The following is a 22,715-nucleotide window of genomic DNA, read 5'->3' as shown; positions in this document are numbered from 1 at the left end:
CGAAATTTTGGAAGCGTGCCACGACGACCCGTCTTCCGGACATCTCGGCACAGCCCGCACTATTGGAAAAATCAAGGCGAGGTACTACTGGCCCGGCCTTACCGCTGACGTCACCCACTACGTCCGGAGCTGCCGTGACTGCCAGCGACGAAAAATGCCGCCATCAAGACCCGCCGGACTTCTACAACCGATCGCCGTCCCATCGAGACCATTTCAACAGATTGGAATGGACCTTTTAGGCCCGTTCCCTACGTCACGATCACAGAACAAGTGGATTGTCGTAGCGACAGACTACATGACGCGCTACGCAGAGACCGCCGCTCTTCCGAGAGGGACTGCACAAGAAGTGGCAAAGTTCTTTATAAGCCAAGTTGTGCTGCGACATGGAGCCCCGGAAGTCCTAATCACAGACCGCGGAACGGCATTTACTGCGGAGCTGATGCAAGGAGTATTACGCTACAGCAACACGGATCACCGAAGAACGACGGCGTACCACCCCCAAACGAACGGACTAACAGAACGTCTGAACAAGACAATCGCAGATATGCTGTCAATGTACGTTGACGTTGAACATAAGACTTGGGACGAAGTGCTCCCGTATGTCACGTTTGCGTACAACACGGCTATCCAGGAGACGACGCAGCTGACGCCGTTCGAGCTTGTCTACGGTAGAAGGCCGACTACGATGCTCGACGCCATGCTTCCGCACGTAGAAGACGACGACCTCAACGCCGACGTCCACGGATATCTTCAACGTGCGGAGGAGGCCCGCCAGCTCGCTCGAGTTCGTATAACGGACCAGCAGCTGGTGGATGCGGGCCGCTACAACCTCCGACGCCGAGACGCCGAGTACCAACCAGGGGATCGTGTGTGGGTTTGGACTCCCATCCGACGACGCGGACTCAGTGAGAAGCTCCTGCGACGGTATTTCGGACCCTACCAGATTCTACGACGTGTCGGCCAACTTACCTACGAGGTGATCCCCGATGGTGATTCCGGAACATCACGACGACGCACGCGGCCCGAAGTCGTCCACGTGGTTCGCTTAAAACCTTTCTACGGACGATAACGAATTTTATTTTTATTTTCGGACTGTCGCTTATGTTAGCATCGGGTCGATGCACTCTTAGAGGGGGGTAATGCCGCGAACCATACATTGGGTTTGTTTATTTGTGTTTTGCTTTTACCGCCCGGCTGCGCCGGTCTGTGTTATCTCTGCGCCAAGGGAAGCGCGTGTTCCATTCTTTCTTTCTGTGCCGCATCTGTTATCTGTCGTGATAGGGAGAGCATTCCGATCTAACGTGAACAGCCCAGAATAATCTTCTTGGATCTACTATGTTCTCGATGTGAATCGACGTTTCGAGAACCACGCGCACCGAAAGATAAAAAGCCTGCAGTGCGGACGCCGGGGCATTCGATTCTGCGACGCTCGCTGACGCAAGTCACTTTGTTGACCGCTGCTTCGCCGCCTCTGTATTCTTTTGAGTTGTTAGGGGAGCACAAGTTCGCTCCAATAAACTTGTTTCTCCTGCAAGACAACTGCGTCGTCCTTGGCTTCGTGACAATATCAACAAGATGAACTAAGCATCCTTAGACATGCTTTTAATGCAAGGACATTTTGACAAGGTAGCAAGAGTACAGGAAATGACAATTTGTCTATTACAAATTGCTTGAACTGTAAAAGAAAATATTGAGAACAAATAAAATTGCAACATATCCCAGCTAGAACCAAAAGGTTACAAAACGTATATGCCTCGTATATCCCAGATGAAAAAAATTGCTTCAAAACTACTAGGAAAAGACGACGGCCATTGTGAAGATGTGTTATATCTCTGCTAATGTCCGGCTAGCCCAACCTTTTCTAGACTATCCAAACCTGGTTTTGTAAATGGTGAAAAAATTTGGTTTAGGTTCGGGATTATAAAGGACCTGTAAAATTCGTTTTGGGTGTATTACTGCATCATTGTATAAGACGTCTTGTAAACACCTGCAAAATGACGGTTTATATCTGGTCGTTGGGATGCCACTAATATCTCTGTTGTCTCACTGCAGGCATTCAGGTAGCCTGGTTTATATCTGGTCGTTGGGATGCCACTAATATCTCTGTTGTCCCACTGCAGGCATTCAGGTAGCCTGGTAGATGATGATCACGTGCCTTTTGTTGTCGCTCTACACACCATTGTTAAAATAAATAACGGAAACCGTGCAGTGCGCGACAAAATACAACGCACCGCACTCTATCCGTACGGTGCACAATCTTCGGAATAATCAAAACACAATCGCTACAAACATTTTATTGAATTCAGTGCAACACACTAGCAAACACTGGAATATGTGATTTATGGTTTGATTTTGATGAAGAATTAATAGTGTGAAAAGGCTATAATTTCTAAAGAAAATCCCGGCCTGTCTCGCATCGGTCGGTCTCGCATCGTGACAGCGGTGTTGATTTCATGGGTTGTTCCTTTGAAAAGGGGAAACGTAAAAAAACGAGAATCAGCTCACCGGGGTGTAACAACATGAGAACTCAAATCTGCAACACTTCCGAAAAGCACTGCAACCGCACCAAGATAGTAACAATGATCCCTGCAAATCCAATCGTCAAACGTTGCATACGACACAGCAGTTCTTAAACTCCAGTTAAAGGGGCCATGCAGACAAAATACAAGTTTGTTTTATTCAAAGGATTTCGTGTTTCATAGTGCCCCCAGCGCTTGTCCGGCAGCAAATGATGGCGTACTCACTGAAAAATTGATCAATTTAGGTTAAAATTTTCATTCTCCTGCCAGATCGTGTGTTTTCGTGACGTCTTCCATGAAGTCATTAGGGCGAGTATCCAAACAAAATTCCAGTGTGTAATTAGGCTCTGCAGCCTTGCTTACCGTCAGTACTTCCAGGTGGCGCTGCCCTACTGAGCCGCAGAATGTTGGCCATCGTTGCTTTGTTTTTGACAGTATTTGGACCTGGCTTGTTTTTGTTACGGTAGAAAGTAATCGTTTCGTTAAACATGAGGTATGCTTGACAAACAGGGTCACGTAAGGCAACGTCGCTTACATCAGTCGGCCAGTGTCGTGTAAGACAACTCCAATGCGGTGGGCTGCTGTGCAGCTAAAAAAAGCATAGTGCACCCAGTACCAACAGCAGTGTGCATCGGTACTTCTATGTATATATTTATTTTCGTAACTTTCATTGTTTACCCCACCATTCTTACTGCTGTAAGGTGAATATGCATTACATTTAAGCGTAAAGTGCTCCTTTGGCAAGCTTATCAGCCCTGCCTGATTTGAGTTTGCTTTTGCCGGCCTCAGCCAATTGCACAGCTGGGCATATGAATTCATAGGTTCTGTTGCAGGAAATGAGCTATTTGGTCGCACGGCCATTCATTCCCTTTTTTCATAATTATATAGCTTATTTGAGCTTTGTGTGTGTTAAAAGTGGTGTCAGTATGATTCTAACGAGGCAATCTTTCGAGTGAACCAAACTTGTGTTTTGTCTGCATGGCCTATTTAAGTAGAAACATACACAACAGCCCCACTAACTCCGAAGAACACGAGATTTCCCACAAGCTGGCTCCGGGGGCACATGCGCAGAATGTCTTTTGCCCGCTCCGCCTGCACAAATGTCGATGCATGAATATCCGTTGGCACCATGGATGATAAAGAAGTTAGGAGACAGCAATGACGTCACGCAGCCAGCCTTTGCAAGCCCACGTCTGCTGACGCATCCCCCTCGCTGTTTCCCATTTCCGAGACACCGTAGTCAACATAGCACGTGACCCATATTTTCATTTTCTTGTAGTTTCATGCCAGCATTTGTTCGGTTGGAGCTGGTGCACTTTTACACAGGAGTGTCACGTGGCATAGTGACACCCGAGGCCCACTTCGATATTACTTTTGTAGCGAAAGCTACACTACGCTACCTTGGGTGTTCTTCGCGAGGTGACCAGTTTTGACCTTGAGAGCTAGAGGCCAAACCAAACCCCCTTCTGCAAGCGCCCGGCACGGAGCAGCGGGGAGAGATGGCGGGGAGACGGGGAGAGACGGAGATGGCGGGGAGAGGAGGCGGTAGGGGAGGGATTGGCTTATTCTTGGATGAAAACACCGCAAACTTAAACAAAGACAAAGGAAGTAGAACGCGAGGACAGCTGCTGTTCTAAAAACTAAAGCTTAATATTAAGAAGAGTGAATTTAAACACTTAACACAAAACAATAGAAACACTGCACATAAGCAAAACAAGTTTACGAAAGCCACGGTAATAAGGCAACTAGGTAGGCACCGGATACAGTCAAGGCCCACACAGATGTGCAATCTCATTGGGATGAAGACACGCTTGCTTGTCTGACACATTTGTCTACTCTATGGAAGCGTTGTTTACGGTGCCTAAATAAAATGTCAGTGGCAGAAAAATTAGGTTCACATCTGCCAATTCATGTTCTCTCAAACGCACGTTGATACAACTTGTGTTCCACTTCCTTTGTCTTTAAGTTTGCGCTGGTTTCATCGAAAAATATCTTTCCAACTAGCCCAGTTTGCAACCCTCCTGGCTAGAGATAGGGGAAGAGGGAACCGCCACAGCGATTAGCGCGCGCCACAAAGGAAGGCCAGGAGGTCACGTGCGGCGCAGAGCCGTGTGCTATGGAGGAAGACAAACATCCAGCTGTGGTCGCTCGTACAGCGGCCAGGCTTAAAAAAAATTAAAGCCGTTCCACTCAACGTGAAAGCTGTCGTAAATGCAGAGCAGTGATTCGCCATAACGGCCTGTGGCACCGTTATCCACTTACTGCTACTACCCATCACACTCTTCGCCTCCCTGTCTCACTTCTCTCTTGATGAATTGAACGGAGGTTTGTCCAAAGCAGTTCAAATTTCCCGCCTTCGCAGTGCTCGCGCGCCCCCTGCCTGGAACGAACAGCGCGAGCGGTTCTCGCACGTGCCGGCACCTTACTGCGCAGTCCACAACGCGTTGTTTTTGGCGGTCCCATCTCCCCGCGAGGGGGACTCGAGTAAATGCATCGCATAGGGGGTGGGTGTATTGCGTTAACGTTTAGCGTTTGGGGAGTTGGTGGTAGTGAATGCGTTGTATCAGCAGCTTCTTCATGTAGTTTGAATGAGTCAAGGATATAAGGCGCGTTCATAGCCTCCCATTCTGTGTCGGCTTTGTGGCGCAGTGGGTAGAGCACCATGTACATTGCGTTCCGCCCGCAGGGTCGAGGGATCGAAACCAAGCGCCGGATAGTACTTTTTTTTATATAGTGTAGGGGGAGGGGTGCGGACTACGACTACGGACGTCAACGCGGGTGACATCGTGAGTTACTGAAATGCTCTGCATTTAAAACACCGTGAGGCAGAAAAGATGATGAATAAACGGAGTGTTCATTGCAAACATATCTGTATATCATTGCAAAACCACACCTTGACTATGGGCCTAGCCAGGGCAGTGAAGCTTTTGCTATCAACTAGGGTTAACCAAAGCCAAACCACAGGAATTTTTTATGACTAAGCTTCACATTTCTCCAGTGTCATTGTCTCCTAATTTTTGTCTTTCTCCATGTTTGGCGCCCCCGCGTCTGTGATGCATGACTGCTTGCTCTCTGCTGCCGGTATTTGTCGAGACATGCACGAGCGATACGCCCCCGCTGCGTGTGAAGTGTGCAGTGCTTGCTTTGACTGCTCGAGCAAATGGGATTCGTCGCAGTTGACTAAACATGCACGCACGTTCTTCACCTCTGCAGGCGTTTGAACCAAAGAAAATGCTCGGCTTTTATATAACGCGGTCTTATGAAGAAAATCGTGAAATCCTTCAAAAGACTGTTGACTGGTCAAGGCTCGGATCAGTAAAGTTGACAGCAAGGGTGCCAGTTTACCTACAAATTCATGCTAAAAAGTGATTCTTGCAGAAGTGCTAACCGTCTAATTTTAAACGAGTCTTGAGAACCTCACGCAAACGTCCAGGTTGGAACCAAACTTCAAATGTTGTACCCAATGTTATGCAATCCGTAACCTGAAGACTTCCTCCAAACACCTCTTCTAAAGTAGAGCGGCACAAAGCCAGTTAATTGAATAGTGCAAAGAAAAGCTTCAAAGGTACTTCCACACAAAACAAAGAAACTGCGCCTCACGCCGGAAGAGCCGCGAAACACGACACGATTAGCATTGATAACGCAAATACCTTCCCAAAGCCAGAAAGCAAGCAAGTCAACACAACAAGAAACGAGCCGTTTTATCATCTTCCCTGCAAAGCAACATATACGGGCAAAACTTGTCCTACCCTTTTGTGTCCGAAAAGACGCTTTGGCCTGCCGCTCAAAAAATAAATTATCGTTGTTGAATATCAGCATGACATAGAATGCGCATGAAAATAGAAGAGGTAAAGCAGCAACAACTTCAAGCCCGGAATATTTTTCGCGTCCTTCATGAGGAGCATGTTGCGGTGTGGCATGCTGCACACCAGTTTATCTCAACAAAACACAACTGTACCATTCATTTGAACGCGAAAGCACCATATAAACGTTACGCACCGATTTTAAACCCGAAAAGGCAACACACCACACGGGTTTTGTACTCGCCTGAACAAATAAAGCAAATGCCAGTACGCCGTCATCAAAAAGCGTCGAGGCTGGCGCGGTGTCTCCTGGCCGGACCGTGCCCTGATGCGCTGCTTGCAAAGCACTCGTGCCAATTGCTCGGTCCATTACAGGACTGCCTTTCCTTTGTCCCTCGAAGTGATCTGCAGATGCGCGGTAGCCTACCCCCTCGCCCACGACATGCGGATGGCGCCACTGATTCCCTCCAGAACAGTAACGAATCGGTGGCATCGTCTCGAAAAAAGTATTTTTGGTGGATCATCGGGACCGAAATGACCTCAACCGTTTCCTACGTCAAAAACACATTGAGAAAACGATTACAACAGCGCTCAGATAAAACGGGAATTGAAAACTGTGCCTTTGCGACGAGTTGCGAGGCCAAGATGAATCGGTCTCCCCGCAATCGTTTTAAGTGCGTCTAACTTGGTCAAAAATCTGTTTCGACCAATGTATCTCCTAAATCGACATTCTAAAGACATTTTGTGCTACCTAAGTATAGGGGTCTTTCACGGGGCCTTCGGCATTAATGAGCTGCTGCCAAGTGGCAGCAGAAAATCGGGACTTTAGGTGAGCAATACAAATGGTGTTCATTATCGGGCAACTACAGTCAAAGCCGACTATAACGAGCCCGGATAGAGCGAATTATGCTATATATCAAACAAAAATAAATCACTTACGGAAATACATGCGAAACATATTCCTTATAACGAACTTCACATCTGATATATCGAACTCGACGTGCCTAGAATGGCCGCCAAAATGCCGTCTCAGAGCGGCGATTGAGATGTTGATTGGCCGCGACCACTGAGGAAAGGCCGCGACTGAGACATTTCGCCTCGTATGGAGTGACATATTGCCCGACAAGTTTCTGTAACTGTTTCTGACGCGCGAAACCCACGACGGAACCCGCCCAGTCAGTGAGTCCGGACCAAGACGGCAGCTCGCCAACCTTTCCGATGCTATGCCGAAAGGAGTGTCCTTCGAAGATTTCCTGGGTGTCGGCGACGACGTTGCTGTCACTGTAAGCCCCCTCGGACGCGGGCACCATCAGCAGCACCGTCGTAATGCTGATGAAAAAGCACCAAGGAGGCAGAGGATGTCGCGAGTGAAAGCCGTCTGATGCTTAATGAAGTGATTTCGGCAGTCGGTGTCCTCCGCCAATATTTCTTCGATATTGAAGGACACAGACTCGAACTGGTGTGCAAACAATGTCTCGTCTAAAGAATGCTGTGCTAGTTGACGCTGCCAAACGAAAGGGAAAACAAAAATCACCGCTTTTTTTTTTTTGGAAGTAGGCAGTTAAAGGAATACTGACACCAAATTTTGACGCCTAAAAAATTATATAATTGGCTTCAGTAGTTTGTATGTTGTCGGTGGTATTCGTTTGGGCAGGAGACTTGGGTGCACTTTAGCGAGCAATGCTTGTAAACTTTGCGCACTTTGCGTGTTTGACGTCTTTGCTCTTCCATTCGTGGCCAGCGCATGGTGTTCCCTTGCACTGGTGCCGAAAATTGCGTGGTGTCTTATCTGAGCGGCCTGTGTGCGTCGCCGAGCTCGCCCAAGTTGTGCTATGGCAAGCTCGTGGAATGCGAAGAACTGCTCAGTGGAAGCCTGTCCGAGCAAATCGACGACGACGCCAAGATGCATTATTTTCTACGCGACGACATGCAGTGCTAAACGTGGACTGAGTTCGTGCGCGGCGGCGGCCGCAAGAACTGTCGCACAAGCCAGCGGGCTCGGCGTTGCTCAGGTCAGCTTGGGTGTTGGGAACTTTAGGCTTAGTATCGCCGCTATCTGTACAACTGCGAATGAACATCCCTTACACAACATTTCACCACACTATCATCCCCTTTTTCACATGTGGAGCTTTATTTTGGCGATAATTGCCGTTTGAGCGATCGGTGACCAACACATTTACCGTGGCCTGTTTCCACTCTACCGCCTAGGTGGCGCCATCTTTCGGCCGCTCGCCGCACCGCGGTGCCGGCAGTGCTGGGTCGGAGCGCTGAACCTCTGCTGCCGATCAGCGTACGCTTACCATCGCGGCAAATAACGCCGCTTTTAAATTCAGCGTTGATAACAACCCCTAGCACAATTTTTCACCACACTAACATCTACTTTCTCGCATGTGGAACTTCTTTTTCGCGATCAGAGTGATTAGAAGAGTGGCGACAAGCTGTTGATATCGCGCTGGTTCGAGCCGCAGTGATATTAAAAAACGGACGCCAGCGAAGACGTCGCCGGCCTAATCGCCTGGCCAAATAAAGTCGTTCTGTCTGTCTGTCTGTCTGTCCGGTGGCAGCGACTCGTCCGAGTCTGACGATTCAGATGACATGTCGACTGCGCGGGCGAGTGCGGAGCATGTGCAATCGTTGCAGCCGATGCGGCAAACGATTGCGGCATCATGGAAATCGTGACGTCACATTTTCCGTCCCGCATTTGAACGGCCGTTTGGCACGTGACGACCTAATTTGAAACTGATTGGAATAAATGCGTTATAATTAATTCTATGCTGGCGGCTGACCACTTTAGGTTTGATTTTTGTAATTACTGGACCACTAGGTATTCTTTACAGCATAAAAACCGAAAGCGATAAATTTAGTGGAAAGTAGCTTTATTATTTGCAATAAATCGATTGCTTTGTGTATGGTAATGACTTACTTTATTTTGTTCGTTTCTGTATGCGGGGATGGCAAGGGGATCTCCGCGAGCTGCGAACTCGTAACAATAAACTCGTTATAGGCGGGTTCGGCTATATCGAACTATTGGATATATCGAACTAATTGTGGCGCATATTGCAGTTTGCTATAACCGGGTTTGACTGTATGCTGAACGCTATCAAAAGGTAGGGCTGAGGGAATAAACTGGCTCAAAGAAGGTGGCCTGTGCCACTTATTGCAAGCACTGTGCCATTTGCTGCCACTTCTCAAATCTGTAGCGCATTGTGGTCGACTTTCCCTAATTTATTTATTTATTGTATTTTATTATTTACACACCCTAGCGGCCCCGAGAGGCATTACATTGGAGGGCAATTTACACTATCAATATTTATATTAAAACACATACAACAGAAGAGAAAAAAGGTATGCGCAGAAAGAGGCACATCTCGTGGTGATCTTAAAACCATACCAAGCGGGCTTAAAATCTGGTCAAAGTCCCTTACATTCAAATCACTCCACAGGTCTAGATTCGAAATAGGCAAAAAGGGCTTTCTGAAATGAAGCAGGTTCTCGTGCTGCCGCAGTGCATTCCAGTAACGCATTCCATTCGTTGATTGACAGCAAAAGGGGGGAAGTTTGATACCTGACTGTTCTTGCGAAGATTGGTGACACCTTGTGAATGTGATCAACGCATGTGGAAGAGTGATGTGCAGGAACAATGCACGTAGCCGCGAATGAAGATCCACAAAGAGTGAAAAAAGGATAAACGTAAAAACTTGCGTCTAGTGGAGTGTGCGTTTTAAAAGGGAAACACTGTAGAATGTTGAGTAAGAAGATAAAATAAGTCTAGCAGCCTTATTCTGAACTGATTCTAGGCGTTTGGTCAGAGTAGAGTTATTTGGATGCCATATGATTGATGCATACTCTATAAAGATGTCCTTATCGTATAAGCATGCATTTTCATTTCAGTAGACGGCGTTTGAGTGGGCGTAACTTTTCAAAATGCGTTTTTTTATATAATTGTGTGTGTATCCCAAGCCAAGTCAGACGGAAAAAGACGCCCAGATATTTAAAATACTTCAGTTGTTCGATGTGAATGTTGTCAATCGTATAAGAATTTCAGGGCATGTTAATGAGTGTAGAAAAAAAATTGAAACCTGGTGGGTGGTGGGACTGCTGGTAAAATTTGTACGAATGAGGTGGAAAATCAAACTATCTAAAGCAGAGGTGTGTAGCTTCATACCCTGATCGGACCTCCCAATTTGAGGGGGTAAAGTGGTAAAATTGAATTAGGTAAGCGAGGCTGAATTCATCATTCAATTTCGTGTGACCAAAAAGAATGTGGTGTTGCGGCTTCTAAAGCCGGAGCAATGTGTGAGCATAAGGCCGAGCCTCAAGTTTGAGAGATAGAGGGATTAGAAACTTGCACATTTTTAAATACCCACCAAGGAATTTTTTCCTGGTATAACTTGTCTCACGAGCTTTCTTTTTCTTGTTAGTTTATAGTGCTTTGGCCAAGATGGGCTGGGCGGGCCTTTAGCTTCACATTGTCCTGCACTTTTTTTTCTTGTTAGTTTATAGCGCTTTGGCCAAGATGGGCTGGGCGGGCCTTTAGCTTCACATTGTCGGGCAGGGCCGGGCCTAGTGCCTCGGTCCTTGCACATGCACAGCCCTGATGGGAGCCCGTGTTCTGTTGCAGATGCAGTTCATGCTGCTGTTCAGCCGCCAGGGCAAACTGCGGCTCCAGAAGTGGTACATGGCTCATCCAGACAAGTTGAAGAAGAAGATCACTCGGGAACTAGTCACGACCATTCTTGCCCGCAAGCCAAAGATGTGCTCCTTCCTCGAATGGAAGGACCTCAAAGTCGTCTACAAGCGGTGCGTACGCACACTATTGGCCCCTTGCACGAATGGCAGAGCCTTGTGGTTAGTGCTGGGAAAAGGGGCAGTGTAGTCTGTTTCAGCTTCCCAGCTGGCCCCTTTCAGGGTAGTCTTTATTTTTTTACAGTGGAAGTTAATTTCGAAAATAAAAAAAGCTGACCGTCTTAGCAGCCCCATTCACATTGATACCTGTGTGTAACCCGGTTTCTGTTTGGGAGCATCTCCCCAACTGTCTTTTTTTTTTTTTTTTTGTGGGGGGAGGAGAAGTTTAAAGTGCAGGTGAAGAGGGCCTGGGGTAAAAGTTTTCTTGACCCTTAGCATGGGACCCTTAGTTCCTGTACACAAGGTTTCAGTGCCTGCGTATAGAATCGGCACAATATCAAGAAAAAAAAAAGTGGCTTGATGCTGTGCCTTTACATGCATGCAGTAAGGCTAAAGAGTAAGACGTACAGCTCAGAACCAACTGGAAATACACCAGCAAAGAGGTCTTCAGGCAGGATCACTCGTCTGTGTTTGGCTTTTCTCGTTGCATTTTTATGGGACGCTTGCCAGGAAGAATGTGCTCTTGGGTCCATTTATTCATCTGAATTAAGCAGGCAAAAACACAAAGAGAAAGAAAGACATCCAAAAGGCAACTACTCACATACCAACTTCAGCAACTCTTGAACTCATCAAACCATTCATTCGTTCGTTTGCAGAATTGGAAAACTGTATTTGTTACAGTTAACTCTATCTTCTTGAGCAAAAGTGCAAATTCGACGGTTTTGGTTCACTGATGAAGCAATCAGAATGAAACTGGTGGCACTTAAACAAAAAAAAAATGGCTGCGGTTTAGCTCAGCTAACCCTGGGTATACTAAGTGGAAACTTGGCTTAGCCTGGTTAGCTCTTGGTTTCATTTGGTTAATCTGATTTAGCTGTAATTATTGTACTATTCGTCCAAAGCCCACATTAGTCCACAGTTGCGGTCCCACTTTCGGTGTTTTCCGAGCCGAACGACTCACGGGGCGATAGCTGCGGGGAGGTCAGGTGCTGCTAGCCAACGACGGCTCAAAGCCTTCGGTGCAACATTTAGAGGAGACATCCCGGCCTTGCTATCATCCATGGCCAAGCTCGCATGCATGCGGTGATTCACACGGTCGGTGTGAACCAGCTGCCGTGAGCGCATGCGCCAAGCTGGCAGCTGTGGCGGCAGTGGGGGGTGAACGCGGCCGTCAACGGAGCTCAGCCCGACAAGTCACGTGATGGTTTGTCAAAGGGGCCGTGCAGACAAAACACAAGTTTGATTTATTTGAAAGATTGCCTCGTTAGAATCATGATGACACCGCTTTTAATGCTCACTTCACTCAAATAAGCTGTATAAATAGGACAAAAAGGAAGGGTCATGTGACCCACTAGACCATTTCTCACAATGGAACCTATGTCATATGCCCAGCTGTGCAGGCCGGCATAGGCAAATGCAGATTAGGCAGGGCTTATTAAAAGCTTGCAGAACGAGCTATTTCCGCTTAAATGTAAGGTGTGTTCCTTTTACAGAAGTAAGAATGCTGGGGTAAGCAATGAAAGTTACGAAAATACGCGCAAACATAGAAGTACCGATACGCACTGCTGTTGGTACTGGGCGCACTATGCTTGTTTTAGCTGCACAGCAGCCTGCCGCATTGAAGTTGTCTTACACGACACTGGCCGATTGGCGTAAGCGACGTTGTCTTACGTGACCCTGTTTGTCAAGCGTACCCCATGTTTCACGAAACGATTAATTTCTACCGTAACAAAAACAAGCCAGGAGCAAATACGGCCAAAAACAAAGCAACGGCGGACAACGGTCCGCGCAGCTGGCTATGGTAGCACCATCTGGGAGGACTGACGATAAGCAAGGCTGCAGAGCCTTATGACGCACTGGAAGGTTCATTTGAATACCCGCCCTCATGACATCATGGCAGACATCACGAAAATACACAGTTTGGTAGGGGAATGAAAATTTTATCCTAAATTGATTAATTTCTCAGTAAATACGGCATCCTTTGCAGCCGGACAAGTGCTGGGGCACTATGAAACACGAAATCTTTCGAATAAAACAAACTTGTATTTTGTCTGCATGGCCCCTTTAAGAATACCATGTAGCTGCCATGAAGGCCGAATTTTCCACGACGGGGAAACCGGTTTACAGGATTAGTAAAGCTTTGCTTTGAAATTGAAATCTCAGGTATGGCATAGAAGTAAGTTCTGCGTAGGCCTGTCTACAACACAAGTGCGTTGCACCAGTAGTCAGTGTCCCACAAGCTGAATTCAACCCAGTCCACAAGTTCATAGCATTACCGTGAAGCTGTACACCGTGAGTGAACTGCGTGCTACTTTGTTAATAAAAAGCACGCCCCAGCCAGCGAGCGGGGTTGAGTGGTTCTGAAGCAATGTGCCGCATATTTAATGTGTGGCTGATATTTTTAATGAGTTCCTTATTTGAAGAGGTAAGATTGCGTGCTTAGGTATTGGTGCTGGCTGTAGAAAAGCTGAGGGGGCTTGGAATCCTCAACTAACCACGCTGCCTCATGGCACAGGGCCTGTCAGTTGCCTTAGGATGTGTAACACCATGCTGAGGGTATAGGTGGCTCACTCTTGAAAACAGAGAGAGTAATTTTATGTTTGGCCAATTTAATGCTCATGATTGGCGAAGCAAAATAGCTTTTATGAAATTAGGTTCTGCTGCGGTATTGAAAAAGCCGCGGCTGTATTCTTAAAACATTAACCATCATCCTTACCTAGGGGTAGAATGGAACAGAGAGCACCACCGGAGCTTTGAATGGGGTCTCAATACCCACTGGCAACAAATCCTTTGCCTCTTTTTGGCAGCCCAGGGGTTTTCTGATTGGTTGTGCTATAAAGCAGTGCTTTCCCACGGACTGGCTTGCTCCCTTCTCATATTCCCTCTCCTCCCACACTGCTTGCAGGTATGCCAGCCTGTATTTTTGTTGCGCTGTGGAACAGGTGGACAACGAGCTGCTGACTCTTGAAGTAATTCACCGATACGTGGAGTTGCTGGACAAGTACTTTGGAAGTGTAGGTGCCGTTTGACCGCTGAAGCGTTACCTGTAGTTTACCTCACAAACTGTATATGGCACGACTAAAGCTGTGGGGAGGGCAAGACTAAAGCTGCCATCTCACTTTGGTGAGGCTTTTTTCTCGACTGTATCTCCCAAATAACATCATTCAACGGGGCTGGCTGCGCTTACATGTTTCACTGCTCCTTATGAGGAAGTGAGTTCTTGGCTGCTTGGATCTTGCCTTTAAGTATAATTCAAAATGCTGAGCAGTGGAACAGAAGATGATAGGTGTAACGTTATGGGACAAGAAGAGAGTGGAGTGGGTCAGGGAACAAACCCGTGTTAAGGACATATTAGTGGAAATTAAGAAGAAGAAATGGATGTGGGCAGGGCATGTAATGCAGAGGCAAGATAATCATTGGTCATTAAGGGCAACAGAGTGGATCTCTCGAGAAGGCAAGCGTTGCAGGGGGCGGCAGAAAGTTAGATGGGCGGATGAGATCAAGGAGCACGCGGGGATAAATTGGTCGCAGTTAGCGCCGGACCAGGATAATTGAAGATTAATGGGAGAGGCCTTTGCCCTGCAGTGGGCGTAGGTAGGCTGGTGATGATGATGATGATGAGAAATGCCGAGGAGGTGAGTGGCTTTCACTGCACTGTCACCCCCTCTTACGCATGTATAAAGTGATTTTCAGCAATAGTCCCGCTCTGGCAGGTGTTGACAAGTTTTTAGCTGCTGTGGTGTATGCTGTATCTTGCATGCACCGCTGAGTGGGCTCCTTTTCGGCCGAGCAAGCAGATGCTTGCCACGGTCGTGCGTGTAGCGGCATTTCTGTCTGAGACTACTCTCCATGCTTTTCAGCATTATTCATACTTACAACTAATTAATAATACCTCTATTTCCATCTTTCGAGGTGGAGAAGGCAAGGAAAAAAAAGTTGTACGAACAGCTTGACTAGCTTCCTCCTCCTTCCCCCTCCCCAAAGTGAAGCGCGATATGACGTGTTGAACTTTTGAACAACGTACAGAGCAAACATAGAACAGCACAAGTAAGAGAAAAAAAACATCACAAATAAGAGGAAAACAGACAATCAGCAGAGTGCACCAGAGTCCCGAATACGCACATATTTCCATGATTTGAGGGGGGAAAGGAATCGAGGAACAACTTTGGAATTAAGAATACATTGTGGCTTCCACGAGTAGGCACAGGAAGGCAGTTAATTAAACAGCTAATTAGCTTGACTAAATAAGCTGACTGAACTGGGGAAATGTGTATGGCAAAGTGAATTTGCATGGACGTTGTCAGTATAAGGATTGCCATTGAAGTAGCCATGTCAAAAGAGGAAGACAGGTATGCCGATGGTGGGTAATTGTTTTTTCGAAGGAATTAGCTTGAAAATGGAAGCGGAACGTAGTGACGGGTGGTGCATGCGTTTGCACACAACATGCGAATGTGTGTGTGTGTGCTGCCCGTGCGCAGGTGTGCGAGTTGGACATCATCTTCAACTTTGAGAAGGCCTACTTCATCCTTGATGAGCTGCTCGTGGGCGGGGAGATGCAGGAGACGAGCAAGAAGAACGTCCTCAAGGCCATCGCGGCGCAAGATTTACTTCAGGAGGTAACCGGGGCTCTTCTCTTTTTCTCTCTCTCTCTCTTCTCCACTGCTCTTCCCCTTCTTTCGCTCCTGTCATTTTCTTGAGTCCGGAGAGATTATTGCGGCCAGTAGCTTCGTTTTCAAACAAGTGGAAGATGTCTCGATGCTGTGGGCTCTGACGAATGAGAGCAGCTCTGCGGTTGCGACCACTTCATGTGAAGGTACGAGTAGACAAACAGCACTTTTAGGGGGTGCGTATGGAAAGTGCCGCTGCCCAATTTGCTTTTTAGAGGGACACGAAAGGCAACTCAAGTTTTCCTTCTTTTTGGTTTGTACTCAAAAGGTGGGACTTTTTGCGGAATTTCTTTCTCTCGGGCAATTGCATCACAATGGGTGATTCTCTCATTCAACGAGAGTAAGTACACAAATCTTGAGCGGTGCAGCTGTGTATTCAGTCTGCAGTGGCGAAAAAAGCTACGTACCGAACATTGCCAGGGGCACATTGGTCACTCGCTTAGCCTCTTTTCTTAATTTTTCTAATGTGATGAGGTCCGCCAATCTGCCTTTTTTATTTGCAAGGTTGTGAATTTTACTGTGGAAGGATGGTCCAAGGGCAGAAATGCCTTTGTTTGCATTTTTGTCATTTTATAGTTAAATGACAATCTGTTACCGCTGTGCCAAAGCATGTTTATTTATTGATTTGTTGACTTGATTTTTGCCTTTTGTGGCCTTTTAAAAATTAGCAGTTGGGGCTTTGCAGTAAAATACAAGATTGGGTTAATTGTATTAGAAACTATTTGCAAGTGCAAGGTGGCATGCAGCAAACAGCTAATAAGGTAAGTGTATGTCGTGTGGAATCTTCAAGAATGGGGAAAGAACATTTTAAAGTGGCCAACTTCAGGAAGCACTTACCTACGTTGCGAAATGGAAGCTCAAGTGATCTGCTTCAGTGAACCCTGAAAGCTGTGTCACTTCTACCTGTACATCTTTCTATTGCAATGCAGTCAAAGCTACAGAGTTGACGTGCCGCATACTAAAGCACAGCTGAATAGACGCGTGCAGTACACAGGTACTCCTTGTTTCTTGTTAAAGACGAAGCTATAGGGGTTCACTCATGCTGTGCTCATGCTGACAAGCGCTGGGTTTTAGATACGTACTAGTGCTGTCACGTTTAGGTAGCCACTTTTCACATTACGCAGCCTGCACCCATTGGGGTGGCTGGGCAACCAAGGAAGCGCATTTACTGAGCATGTCGTCGCAAGATTAACTCCCACTGTTGTGACCGCATGTCTGATAGGGGAGGGCAAATTCCCGTGTGTGAGATTTTTTCTCGCTCGTTTCGATCCCTGGGGGTAGGCTTGTGCGAATATCTGAGCACTTCGAATATGCGAACGAATATTGCAGTGTTCAAATTCGATTCGTCACGAATTTAAAATTTCCGATATTTCAAGTATTCGGGGTGAACGAATATCAAAACTGCGTTCAAATACTATGAGGAGTTTCGATTTCGTTAGGCAAGCCGCAGTGCCTTTGACATCAGGCCTACCTCTTGACTACATGTGGAGCCAAGGCAAGCTAAGCCACATTCAGAGTGTTATCATTGCCATCTTATGCGCGCACATTTGTTGCAGTGTACTAGAAGGTAAGGTGTGTCGTTCAAGGGGGGGGGGACCAATGGAGCGCGTGGCCCTGTTTGTGATGAAAAAAATGTATGGAGTGCAGGCTTCTGTTGCAGCCAGCACCCTCCATGTTTTTAAATCAAACTCTACAGTTATTTGACAGGTTTTATAAAACTTTACACCATGAAATGAAGAAATAAGACTAAGGCAATAAATAGGGATTAATTTAACAAACAAAACTTCTGAAACCAACTGGTAAACAGCAGCCGCCGGGGGCGCTGCTTACAACAGGAGTTTGTCTGCAGAAATTTTCATAGCAAAAGGGACTTCCCTAATTGGCCCCAAACGACACACCTCTCTGTTCTAGTACACTGTACATTCGGTCAAGGTAGTCAAGGCTCCCATTTTATTGTTTCAAACAATAAAACAATAATGAAACAATTTGTTTCGTACGTGTGGCATGTGTTGATTGCACTCCGCGCTTGAACTTCAGTGCGCATCAGTTGCTTCAATCAGTCAAGTGACATGGCCAATGCGTCCACGGGTGCCAACCCGATATAGAACTTTTTTGTGAAGGTCCCGCCAGGCCCAGATGCTCGGTGTCTCAGTGACAGGAAGCGCAGTGGCACCTGAAAACTATTCTGATTCGCTTCAAAAGTATTCGGCCTCAAGGACTGTTCGCTTTGAATTAAAATATTACTATTCACACAAGCCTACCTGGGGGTTCTGATTTATCCTGCAGCCTCCCGCTGTGGTTCACAAAACAGGACAGGCGGAGTTTTGCAATGCAAAACCAGAATCTGCATTTGAACTTCGAACAAGCAGACTGCGGTGCTATCGTGCTCACCTTTCGAAGGTCAGCGTTCAGACACAGTGGCATCATGGTCTGATTGATGCTAGTTGAGCAGTGTATTGGGAGGGGTTCAGGGTGGGGCACCCAAAAGGGCCAACTGCTGTTGCCGTTTCTTTGTGCTGCGCCTTGAAAGTGACACGGTAACTTCATACGACTGAACATCGGAGGTGTGGTTGGCATTTTTTCAAACATCATTTCCAGCTAGGTTTTTATGATCAATAGGGAAGGATCTCGTGGAGTTGGCACACGATAGGTGGAGGACCCAAAGCTGTGACTGGCTGTCGAGATATTAATCTTCCGTGTTTTTCAGGTGGTCTGAGCAGTGATAACATTGAGCGTTGACTATTTTATATTTTCGAATAGTTTTCCCCGGTTGTGGTGGCTGCTTTTACAATGTAGGCAAAGTACAACAATGCCTGTATGGAGCAACATTTTGGTGCACATTAAAGACCCTCGGGAGGTATAGAATAAACCGTCACCCTCCACTTTGTCACCCGTGATTGCCCACATGTAGCCTTAATGCATGGACCACAGCAGTTTGTATATTTTCTTAGCGTCTACCACGGTACAACTTTGTCAGTAGGTGAGCGGGGGGGGGGGGTGCAAATACCATTGATACAATTGGAAAGGGCTACAATCACTAGAAAAGTTTCGGTTCTGTCCTTCGTGAGGTATAGGATGGTTCACAGAATGCGTTAGTTCTAAAGTGAGGGTAGGTATACTGAGTGAGGTTGAAATGTGGTTGCAGGGACTGTGACAAGTGGACAGATTTTTGGCTGGAATCTGCCATGCGTCACATTCAGCGATAAAAAGATCCTTTAAAAGTATTTTGACTGTTTGATTCATTGGAAGCTCCATGGCGGCGAATGTGCTGTGGTGTTGAAGCAACCGTATGTGCAGCAGATGCTTCAGGCGGTCCTGTGATAGCACTTATCAATTCTAGGATTTTCGAGCAGTAGGAAACCAGTTGGCAGTTATAGTACCCTGAAAACCTTCCAGTGACTGCTTAAAGGGGCCATGCAGACAAAATACAAGTTTGTTTTATTCAAAAGATTTCCTAATTTATAGTGCCCCCAGCACTTGTCCGGCAGCAAATGATGCCGTATTCACTGAGAAAGTAATCAATTTAGGTTAAAATTTTGATTCTCCTGCTAAATCGGGTGTTTCCGTGACGCCTGCAATGAAGTCATAACGGTGCGTATTCGAACGAACTTCCACTGCGTCATTCAGCTCTGCAGCCTTGCTTGCCGTCAGTCCTCCCAGATGGCATTATCATACTCAGCCACGGACCATTGTCTGCCGTTGCTTTGTTTTTGACCGTCATTACACCTGGCTTGTTTTTGTTGCGGTAGAAAGTAATCGTTTTGTGAAACATGGGGTATGCTCGACAAACAGGGTCCCGTAAGACAACGTCGCGTACGCCAATTGGCCAGTGTTGTGTAAGACAACTCCAAAGTGGCGGACTGCTGTGCATTGAAGCATAGTGCGCCCAGTACCAACAGCAGTGCGCATCGGTACTTCTATATGTACGTGTATGTTCAAACCTTTCATTGTTTACTGCTTCATTCTTACTTCTTGATAATGAATATGCATTACATGTAGGCGTAAATACCGTATTTACACGATTGTAAGTCAACTCGAACGTAGGTCGAACCCCCGAAATTGCATCCCCCCCAAAAAAATATGCGAGCGCCAGCTAGACAATTGCATCACAAAAAGAGACTCTTCCGTCAACTACCTATACCCACCATACAGTGGCACTTCTATCAATGATCGATGCTCCCACAAGAGCCGTGCGCTCGTGGTGCGTGCAGTAGATGTTAAAAGAAAAACCTTTGCGTAAGCATGTGGAATAACCATGCGCTGTGGGTTGAGCGAAAAACTTTATTCGCAATTATGAGAACACATTCGCTGCGAGATGACAACCATCGAAGCTACCAGCAGCGGCCACTGCCATGTGATACCAAAACAAACATGGCGGCTGGCGGAAGTGGCCACTCGCCATTTCCTTTTATTCATGAGTACATTACTCACATTCAAGAAGCGTCTTGTTCATCTCTAATAAACAAAATAAGTATTAGCTTATCCCTTGGTTCATTGCACGGTGCTAACATAGCCACAATCACATCACATTGTTCAGTACGCTTCCGGACGCAACATTGGGAGGTTAGTCGCTCCGAGTTGGGTGGAAAAAGGGCACAGATCGGAAATGGCAACTTTCAAAGTCGGTACCACCTTTATTGACGCCACGACCATAACCTGTCCCCGCCTCGTAGCACCCCTGATTTCACGTTTCCCTTGCCTTTATTAGCGGTGCACAGTTTGATTTTGATTCTAAGTCGACCCCCAACATTGGATTGACAAATTTGAAAAAAAAAAGGGTCGACCTACAATCGTGTAAATACGGTAGCTTATTCGGCAAGCTTATAAGCCCTGCCTAGTAATTTGCGTTTGCTTTTGCCGGCCTCAGCCGATCGCACAGCTGGGCATATGACATCATAGGTTCTGTTGCAGGAAATGAGCTAGTCGGTCGCGCGGCAATTCCATTTTTTCCTATTTAAATAGCTTATTTGAGCGAAGTGTGCGTTAAAAGTGGTGTCAGTATGATCCTAACGAGGCAATCTTTCGAATGAACCAAACTTGTGTTTTGTCTGCATGGCCTCTTTATAAAACAGCTACGTGACACTTTGGTGACATGTTACTTCGTTTGGTGACAAACTTGAATTAGTTGGACTGATCTTCTGTAATGGGCTTGCTTATTTCGTGATGAAGGGGGCGTGTACAAAGCAGGAAGCTTTTTCCACTGAACAATTTGAAAATGGCGGTGTTTAATTGGTCAACTTTAGCTAGCAAAGCAAGTTCCTAAAAGGGGGTAGTACCTCCTCGGTTGCTGCATTGTTGTAACTGGTAGCAATTTGTGTGTGTAAAGTGCGAGTATCGTTTCACTGTTCCCGCTGCAGGGCTTTGGCTCTTGTTTTGTGTTGGGTGAAGCGCTGCTAATGTTCTTTTCTCTCTTCTGTCCTCCTTCCCAAAGGATGAAGCCGTTGAGAGCGCCCTGAAAGAGTTCGGACTCATATGAACGCGATGTCTTTCTATGTTGTGGGGGCAGTGCCGCTGGTCTTTCCTGCCGCCGAACTGATGAATACGCAGCGGACTCGGCTGTTGTTTCATTCCTTCACTTGCAGTCGTTCAGTCTCTCTTTCTCTCACTATCTCCTTTTTATTTTTTTATTTTTTTTTTGGTCCCCTTTCTCATCATGGGACACTTCTTAAGCCCTTAAAACTGTCATACCTGTGTGGTACTTTGTGCGGGTAAAAAAAGAAAAATGCGGTAGTGAACAAAACATTTTCGCTGTTCATTCGTGGACAAAGGTAAAGCGTGATTTTTGAGGGGGGTTTGATGTGCGCTCCATTACCTCTGTGTGCCGTGAGGTGGTGCTTTTGAGCCTATTGCCAAGCAGCAGCTCACCGCTGCATGATGTATTTGGAGCGCATGTGTTTCTGCCATTGATGTTTAGACTCCCAGATTCGTCGTTCTGGCCCTGGTTGTTGTGTTGTTGGCATCTGTACTACCACTCGGCGTATACCTTTGCTGCATGGGTGGAAGCAGACAGTTTCTTCTAGTGCATGAATCTTTGCAAGTGCATATTTATTACTGGTAACATTAGCTGAAGATCATTTTAATTGCTGTTGCAGAAATGTTGCTTTGCTTTAGGCTGGGTTTCGGGAAGGGTTAGGCCAGTGCTTGCATGTTTCGCTCATTAACTTCTTAAGCAAACAGTCAAGGCCTCATGTTTGACTTCGGAGAAAAGGCAGTATGCTTCTGCAGTCACTACATTGGCCTTTATTTTTTTCAAAAGCTAATTAAACCAGCTGGTCCCTTTTTTTTTTTCGTGCTTGGCAAATCAAAGATGCTGAACAAAAGTACGAGCGTTGTTTAGCTAACATCATGCTCTGTGTCGTTGTAAGTGGTCGCCTTTACACAAAATTAAAAGACACTTGCACTCAGTAACGTTTTGACGATGGGTTGCAGTGCATATTTCTACATTTGCAACCTCTCGCGAAAACCTGTGGCATTAGACAGGAGCGGAGGATCTGCTTTTTCGCTTTTTCCACCCAACTGCTTCAGCGGAGCTTAAGTTGTCGGTGTAAAGCAGATAGCTTACTGGACATCTCAAGCTTCTACAGAGGTTATACTGTTGATATTGCATTGTGTCGCAAATGGCTTGCAGTGGCTCTACATCAGCAAAGCTATGACGTGAAAGAAAGGTTGACAGTGTAATTCCACTGCCTTGCTTTCATTGTGCCAGGCTGTTTGCAATACTGTGCTGCCACTGTAAAAAAATGGCACTCGAAGTTATTCCTGACTAGCGCACATGCAGCGCGAGTCACAAATGTTTTGTTCAGGCCAGTTGTACCGTGCCGATAATGCTTACGAAATCGAAGTGCAAAACAGTTATGGATCTAGATTCTTCACATTCACCA

General features: G+C 46.5%; 1 protein-coding gene across 3 annotated transcripts in view; it reads left to right on the top strand.

The window, feature by feature from the left end:
- The window catches only part of Ap-1sigma (AP-1 complex subunit sigma-2), a 40,079-nt gene that overhangs the window by 5,481 nt on the left and 11,883 nt on the right, over positions 1-22,715 (top strand). For 2 of the 3 annotated variants that reach the window (XM_077698687.1, XM_077698689.1), the window contains exons 2-4: positions 10,944-11,122; positions 14,073-14,181; positions 15,646-15,783. In XM_077698687.1, coding sequence (XP_077554813.1) covers positions 10,944-11,122; positions 14,073-14,181; positions 15,646-15,783 — 426 coding nt within the window. Of the gene's footprint in view, positions 1-10,943; positions 11,123-14,072; positions 14,182-15,645; positions 15,784-21,265; positions 22,710-22,715 lie in introns of those variants that run through there. The other variant, XM_077698688.1, reaches the window with a different exon arrangement.

This window comes from Haemaphysalis longicornis, unplaced genomic scaffold (assembly GCF_048455015.1).
Source record: "Haemaphysalis longicornis isolate Haplotype H1 unplaced genomic scaffold, Haemaphysalis longicornis Haplotype H1 scaffold_2, whole genome shotgun sequence".
NCBI classification, from domain to species: Eukaryota; Metazoa; Arthropoda; class Arachnida; order Ixodida; family Ixodidae; genus Haemaphysalis; species Haemaphysalis longicornis.
The sequence above is the reverse complement of the archived record's forward strand: the minus strand, read 5'-3'. Positions and strand labels throughout refer to the sequence as shown.